The sequence below is a fragment of the Micropterus salmoides genome, unplaced genomic scaffold (assembly GCF_014851395.1).
Source record: "Micropterus salmoides isolate LMB-PRFRI ecotype aquatic unplaced genomic scaffold, ASM1485139v1 Ms_hic_scaffold_5, whole genome shotgun sequence".
Classification (NCBI taxonomy): Eukaryota; Metazoa; Chordata; class Actinopteri; order Centrarchiformes; family Centrarchidae; genus Micropterus; species Micropterus salmoides.
Genome location: NW_024044237.1, coordinates 40,116,549 through 40,125,091, shown reverse-complemented (window position 1 = coordinate 40,125,091; position 8,543 = coordinate 40,116,549). Strand labels below are relative to the sequence as shown.

Here is an 8,543-nt window from a genome sequence, read left to right as displayed (position 1 = left end):
AATCTTTTCATCGTTTGCTTTGAGGGGTTTGTACCTGGAAAACCCTTGAGCAGAAAACTCTCATAAACGAGGTATGAATTACGGGGGGATCTGACCCCTTTAATTGACGTGGACGCTCCAAAAGAGGCAAAAACAACAGCTGAGGGAGTCTCTTACCTGTAATTATAAATATTACAAAGTATTTCCCATATTTATGCCTCCTGACTCTTGAAATGCGGTTTCAGACAGCTGCCTGTCATTTCCAGTGCTGGCTTGGCGTTTCATCACCACTATAAATGTCATATTTTATCTAATAGTTAAGACATGAGCTGTGAAATTGAGGATTCATTATTGTAGAAATATTATTTTGACATCAATATAGAGCTTATCATTTAATTTGAAGTCTTTTATGAGTCTTTTTTCAGGAGTTTTACCTGTCCAGGTCACTGAAAAAGCTTATTTTATTTCTAATGTGTGACTACACATTACATTTATTCACAGTTGACATGAGCAAGAGCAAAGGAAATATTCAACACTTTTTTGGTGCTGGCAGTTTTGCTCTAGAATACTTTTCCACCCCAGACTCCAGGAGCTGTGGTATGGGGCACCCTGAACAGGTGTAAGAAATCATCTATAGACTGCACACACTACATTAACAAGCAAGGATAGTATAAGACGTTAGTTCACTGAGCTGGACTGGGTTTCCTTTACAACAAGGAAAAAACTGGACACCCCTGACTGTCACTGTACACTTTACACTCTGCTGCAAACTTGCCAACAGCGAGTTGCTATTTCTTACATTTCGATTTGCTTGAGAACAGAACGTGCTTCGAGCTTTAAGGCCGGATGCAACATGTGGCCTTTTAGTAGATAACGTTTTTAAGACGCGTGACTGATGAAATGCATCGTGATCCGCTGAAATACCAGTGAGGGGAGGCAAATTGCATTATGGGATTTGTATTTTAAAATGTTTTTAGCCTCTGTGTGGACCGCAGGTGATAATGGCTGATAACGGTACAACATGTATGCCGATTACAGCAGTTACTCTGAAACAGATTAGAAGATTCAGTCCCAGATTATGACGCGACTGCTGACCCGCTAGCCAACGGTCCGTGGGTGAGAGACGAGGTGTTCATGGAAGAGGAGGAGGATTTCGGCGAGTTTGCCGGGTGTGACGGAGACAAACTTAAATGCAGAACAAAGCAGGAGTGAAAGAAATGAAAACCTTCTCTGGGCCGTGTGTCACCCTGTGAGCTTTCTTTCTTCAGCTGCAAGCGAGCAGAGACTACTGGCAAAAAATAATATATAAGCTCTCAAATGGTTTTAATGTTATGTTTCTATCTGCTACAGGCGCTGAGAAATAAAGTTTTTCAGAAACCCCCCCTCAGGTTTTAGGAGGTTGTTTTCCAACAGGGCCTCAGGTTTTAAAATGCTTTTCTACAGGGCGCCGCAGGTCGGAACGGACCAATGTAGGTTTTCCCTCATTTTAAAAGATGGAGATGAACAAACCTCGCAGAGCCCTGAAGCTAAACCACAAGCTAAAGACCCGTGAGGTGAAGGGTCCTGCAAGAAACTGGACCAAAGAACTCAAAAGACTCCATCTCTGCCTTCGAGCTGCTCAGAGCGTGACACAGGTGTGATACAGAAAGCTCCCTGTTTCTGGCCCAACACGGGTCAGACAGACAGAGAGGGGGGAGATCATTGGCTCCCAGCAAAGAGAGAGGGAGGCAAAGCAGCAGAGAGACAGGCAGGGGGAGACAGAGACCGGAGAACCGACGGGAAAACCATCTGCACAAACACACAACAACACACAAACATGCAGAGGGGAGGTCGACGCGGGAGGAGGACGCACTTCCTCAACTTCCATCTTTACACAGTGAGCTTCTTTTGTCCACAACCCAAATATGTTCTGTCACAGAGGAGCAACGACACCAGATAATATTCACAATTAAGGAGCTAGAATCTTGACTCAAAGCGATTAATTTAACAGTTGAGAGTTAACTGATTAATCCACTAATAGCTCTACAGTGAGATAGGAGATGGTGCAGAGTTTCATGGCTTTGCAACAAGGGCTGGAAAAAGCAGAGGTGGGAGTGAGAATCCAGTCCCAGGTCGTTCTGATGACCTCCCCCCAGTTTCACATCAGAATCAGTTGAAAGACAGCGCTCACAAAAAGTGGAGTTCAACAAAAACTGTTGCAGTCTTTGTACAACTTAAAAACCTTAATGATGTTTGACTGCGGAGCTAGACTCTCAGCACAGTGGGGGCGGGGCTTCATCACGTGGCCCACCTGCTACAAAGTCATTTGGACCGAGTTTACATGACCCCGGACTCGCTCCGAAAGTCCATCTGCGGCTGCCGGAGCCGATCGCAGCCACTCCAGTAAATGTTTGTGCTCTCACCAGAAGCGTCTCGCCGCTCCTCTCTGGAGAGAACAAGCAGCCATTATCAAAATAAAACACCCTGCGCAGGGACGAAAGCGGGTCACAGAGAGCCGTGAAGAAGGGAGTAGAAGCACAAAAGAGACATATTAAAAACAAGTCATTAACGTGGGGCAGGAAAAAGCAGATCACATCACAAACTTGGAAGACTTTACTGATGCCGTATGCCTCTTCCACGGCCGCTCCGACCACAGAACAAACACGCCATAAAAAAAATAAAAAAAACTTTAGGTCAGTGACGGAAGAGGCTTATATCAATCTAGAAAAAAATCCCTCAGTGGTGTTTCAAAAACAAAACGTGACTTCTCTTGATTTAGAAAAATGTAGTCAGAGTCAAGTCTCAAGTTTTTTTTTTGTTTTTTTAAAATCGGTGTTAGTCAAGTAAGTCTGAAGTCATGTAAAGAGACATTTTCATGCTCCACCAGAGAAACTGGTGGAGCATGAAACAGCAGCTGGAGGTCGATGTGAACGTTCAGATTTAAATCATGACAGATCTTCTAACCAGTTCTCAGTAGTTAAAGAAATATCCAGTCTCACAACGCGCTCACAACGCGCTCAACTTTCAGGCCACGGACCGTCTGAAATCTTCACATGTTGCCGTCACTCTTTACTTTCATCTGTCGGATGCTGTTTGCTCTGCAAAGCAGAAAATACCCACAAACTAACCGAGCAGCTGTAGGCACTGGGGTAAATGTTACAGGTAAAGGTATTTTGTCCTCTGCGTTTAACCCTCCCTCAAGGGAGCCGCGAGGCACCAGCTCCAGATCTGTACCAGTGGCACTGACTGGAGAAGCGAACATGTTTTTGATGGCGGAGGAAACCCACGCAGACACAGGAAGAACATGCAAACTCCACACAGAAGGGCCTGGGTCGACCAGGGTTCGAACGTTCGTCTCTGTCCAAGGATGGATTTTGGCGACTGTGAGATGAAGCTGAAAGCTCCAAATGGCGAATAAGTGGACCTTTGAGTTTACATTACTATTCCCACGTCCTTTATAGAGCAACTTGACACACTGATGATCTTTCACCCCAAGAGGAAAAATTTAACAAGAGAGAAACCAGCTCTGCTCCAGGACAAGAAGGAGACTAGTTTCTCTCACTTCTTGAAATTTTGTGTTTAAATCATGGGGAAGATGGAGACAAACGTCTGTCAAACGTCTTCCAACATTTTAATATGTTTTGCCAGCAAAAAAAAAAAAACACTGCTCAATTTATAGTAAAGTAAATATTTGTCATTGATATATCCATTTAATTACATTCTTACATCTAGAAATGGCAGATTTGTTCCTGTTCAGCTGACCTGCTGTGAACCAGCTCTGCATTTATCAGTAATTAGAAGCACATCAATTGTTCACTTTTTCTATTTCACCTGTTATTAATGAACAATACGAGTTCTCTCCTTGAAACCTCTGAGGAAATTATTAGGAATTATCCATCATAAGTATATGGAGCATCAGTGGTTTCAGCTTTTCTAAAATGTTTTGAACTTTAAAACAAGTTTTAAAATAGAAGCCCGGAGGTAATTAATTACCCCCTAACTTTATCCAGCTCTGACTGGACTCGGCACCAGCACGTCATGTCGGCGCCGTCTGTTTAACCAGAGAAACCAGAAGAAGGACGGCCCGGTACCTGCTACAATCCAAACACCGCAGAGGTTCATATACCAACTACAAAATCCTCTTCTGGTTAGAGCGGATGTATATTTTGTGAATTCCCCCGTGTTGAACCCTGGGCATCGCCCGCGCTGCAGAACGAGCTGCTGTGCCAAGTTTCAGGCTGCCAGAACAAAGCCACGCTGTATTTTTAGACTGAACAACATGGCTACAGGTGGTGAGGAGTCAGAACTCAAGTCCTCCACTCCTACAGGATCCTCCGGAAAAAGAAAGGCCTCTGCTGTCAAAAGTGGAGATATCAGAAACGTAGAGAAAAAAAAAAAAAACAAAAAAGAAAAGATAAAGAAATTAAAAACGTACTTTGCCAGAAGTAGTGAAATGTTTCCACGGTTGGCTTCTCATGCGCAGATAACAACGGAGGGTTTTTAGTTTTGGGTATGGAGGTTGCAAAGTGTCTACACAAACTTTTTAAGACCTTTATGATTCCAGTTAGAACGAAACTCTGGCTTCAGATTTTTATTTTAAACTTGAGACCTTTCAGGGTCTCTGAGGTTCGATAAAATGAACAAAAAACCTTCCATACTTTTTTCCACTTTCTGAATACAAACAGTCCTGGTATTATTCCACCGAATTCTCATCTTAATGCTCCAGCTATCAATATTATTTGTGTTGTTTCTCTGCTTCATCGAGACACCAGCGCACGCTGTGATAGTAATCAAGTCACTCTCGCGCTGTGTGTCGTGACAACGTAACCGAGTTTTGCAACGGCCTTGCTGTTTGGGACTGTGAGCGGCACTTGATCAGAGCTGCTGAAGTTAACATGTGTGATGAGACATCACAACTGTTTTCAGTTAGTTTTAATTTCTAACTTCTTTTCCTCATACTAACATACAGTCACAACTGTGTGAAGGGGAAACAGCAGAATCAGACACGTCTATTGAAGAGTATTTGATTCTTGTGTAATGTTGGTTTTAAAAGCTCTCTATAAATAAAGATTATATCATCATCATCATCATCATCAGTAGTGCAATGATGCAGGCTAATCCCCCCCCACACAGTTCAGGAAATATCCACTTGTCCTCTTGCGACTCAGTTTTGCTGTGATTCACTGTAACTTACACTGCTGTTCAAACTGGTCTTCAGTGAATTTAAAAAGATACGTTACTTTTTGTAAGATCAATAGGTTTGAATGTGGAGTACTTTTTACTTTTGATACTTAAGTACTTTTAAAACCAGGTACTTTTTTACTACTTCTTTACTTCAGTAATATATCTCTACTTGTACTTGAGTAGGAAAACTGAGTGGTTTTTATACCACTGACTCGCACAGCAGCCCGAGAAAAATAGCGAGAGAGAGAGTTTTCACTGATGCAACTTTTCCTGCATCCTTGTAAAATGGTTTTGTCCTGTTGTGTGTCTGTCTGCTTTGTTGTTTAGTTGGGTGACTTTCCTACTTTAGCTGACAAACTGGTTTCAGTGCCTTGCTCAGGACGGGGATCAAACCACCAACCCAGGCTTGGGTCAGTGGATGATTTGCTTTATCTGTATATTTTCAAAAATGTATTTAAAAGTCCGATTGTTATTTTGAGGATATATGATACACAGTGGACTGGACATCAGTGCCATAGCCCTCCACTTTGATGGAAGTGGTATCGTTAAAGGTGCCGTAGAATGGGAAACTGTATTTACCTTGTTAAGTTGAATAAAGAGTTCAATACATGAAACTGACAAACCGTGAGTCTCAATCTCCATTGGTCCCTCATTGCTTCTTATTTATAAATCTTGCGCATACAAAAGACACTAGAAAAACGGGCGAACACCAACAAGCGCTAGATGTGACGTAACATCTGGGCTCATTAATGTTTACGCCCCCAAAAGTTACACAGACCAGCCACGTTCCAGAGAAGCGGTCAATTTAACGGAGCTGGAGGTTGTTCAGTGTGAGCAACCGTTTTACGGTTTTCCCTCCGACGTCCTCCGGCTGCTCGGCCTCAACTCAGTCATTTATGAGGTTTCCTGATGGACAGATAGCTTTACTCGTTGCTATCGCTACAGTAACTGCTAGCTGCTGCTAATGGTAGCTGCTGTTATCAGCTGGCTCTGAACCAGCAGTCCAAAGCTTCTGTACTAATGTAAACACCAACACACCTCCGAAGCGCCATGCTTCCGGTATTCCAGCAGAATCAGCAATAGGACGGCTAGCTGCATGGCTAACTCAGTAGCTACCAGCAGCAGTTAGCAGTAGTTAGCGGATAAAGTAATGACATACAATAGGTGACCAGACGTCCCCGTTCTCCGGGAACACTCCCCGGTTTTGGTGGCCGGTCCCCGTATGAAAATGTCCCCGTTTTTAACTTAATCATAGACTGTATGAGGTGTTAACAGACTTGAAATCAGATTTTACGGGGCCAGAAAGACTGGACAGCAGAGCACACAGGTGTTGATTGCTGTCCGCGAGAGCGCGCAGAATGTTAAAGCTGCATCGCTTTAATGTTACGTCTGCAGCTGCTTTTTATCTGGATCAAACAGACATAAACGTGCAAAGAAACGTCACTTTATGTCTGTGATACTTTTTGTGTTACCACGAAGACAAACCTTTTTTTAACGGAATAACAGAATTGTGGCGAAATAATTGTTTGCAATTATAGCGTAACCAGGGGACATTTACGTGTGTGTTTGTTGCATGTCTAATGTCCTTCTTTATATTTGGAAAATGGAATGTAGACTATAATTAACAGGACTTACTGCTGATTATATATAAAGACATCGCAAAAGAATTTCTTTTGCAATTATCTTTAGGACTCTTTAATTTGACGTGTACCATCCAATCAATTACTTTATACCTGTTGAAAATACCTTTAAATGGCCAGCCAACCCATGTAATGCAGTATTTCACTTGCCAGAAAGTGATTTCAGCCTCTATTTATTGACTGAAAGCTAGTTTCTGCCTCAAAATGACTTAATATTCAGAAGTTATATTTGACAGATTATAAAACTGAAATTGTCCCCCTTTTTTATTTCATATATAACAACATTATATTTTTTGATGACATACTGACCACCAAACCAAAAATGTCCCTGGTTTTCATTTGAGAAATCTGGTCACCTTAACATACAAACGCCGTAAACAGGCCTCGATTCAGCGCTGTGCAGCCCGGCTCCGCCCCTCTGCATTGTCTGCAGACATAGTTGCCTTGGATGGCATTGCCTTGGCCTCCAGCACCACCGTCAGGAATCTGGGAGTTATTTTTGATCAAGACCTTAACTCAAACATAAAGCAAACCACAAGGACTGCCTATTTTCACCATCGCAATATTGTGAAAATTAGAAACCTTCTGCGTCGAGATGATGCAGAGAAACTTGTCCACGCATTTGTTACCTCAAGGCTCGACTCCTGTAACTCTGTGCTTTCAGGTTACTCTAAAAAAAATCTCTGAAGTCTCTCCAGTTAATACAAAACGCTGCTGCACGCATACTGACAAGAACCAGTAGGAGAGATCATATCACCCCTAGTAACTTTGCACGGGCTCCCGGTACAACTGAGAATTGATTTTAAAATACTCCTTCTTACATGCAAAGTCCTTCACTGCAAAAACTAAAATCTAAGTAAGATTAATTATCTTAATTGAAGGAAAAATATACTTGTCTGACAAGATATTTCTTCTTACCAGGCAGCTTTTATGTTAGAGAATTTCATTTGTTTCAAGTGTTTTTGTCCTTAAGTAGCAAGTGAAATATTCTTGTTCTATTGGCAGATACTTCTGCTTGGTTTAAGTAATATTTCCCCCAGTTTTAATGCTTTTTTTTTTGAGAGCTCACTTTTTGCAGTGTTAATGGTCAGGCACCATCCTATATGAAAGAACTCCTTTCACCATACTGCCCCACTAGAACACTGTGCTCCCAAACTGCAGGGCTACTTGCAGTGCCGAGGGTCTCTAGATGTAGAATGGGAGCCAGAGCCTTTCGCCATCACGAACCTGGCAGTGGAATCAGACCCCTGTCTGGGTTCGGGAAGCAACCAACATTTCCATATTTAAGAGTAGGCTAAAAAAGGGACGTTTTTTCTATAATTTGTGAGAAGGCTTATAGTTTGGGGATTTTATGAATTTTTATACATTTTAATGGGCTATTTTATTTTATTACTTTTATAATTGTGTATTTTATTGTTGTTTTTTTTAATGTGTTTCTTATGTGTTGTTAGCCTTTTTAATCCAATTCTCAATCAAACTTTATATGTCTGTTTTCTGTAAAATGTACTGGGACCACACAGCTGGTGATTTTACACTTTAAATAATTTGATTTGATTTTTATTTGCTGTGGGGAAAGTTGGCCAATCAAATGGGCTTTCGGCAGGGTCTTAAAGAGACAGGAGCTAAACTTATTGTTCAGACAGAGGGTGAAAAGCAGAGCTGAAGCAATGGACAGGAGAGAAAATAATGTGTTTTTTTTAAACAATAAAGCATGAGAACATGTTCTCAGTAGAAACCCTAAGTACAAATATGAACCTAAAA

The 8,543-nt window shown here is 41.9% G+C and overlaps 1 protein-coding gene across 1 annotated transcript in view; it reads right to left on the bottom strand.

The window, feature by feature from the left end:
• Positions 1 to 7,171: 7,171 nt before the first annotated feature.
• Positions 7,172 to 8,543, bottom strand: part of LOC119888462 (inaD-like protein) — a 24,985-nt gene continuing 23,613 nt past the window's right edge. The window contains exon 7 of the mRNA XM_038699017.1: positions 7,172 to 7,268. Coding sequence (XP_038554945.1) covers positions 7,172 to 7,268 — 97 coding nt within the window. The remainder of the gene's footprint in view (positions 7,269 to 8,543) is intronic.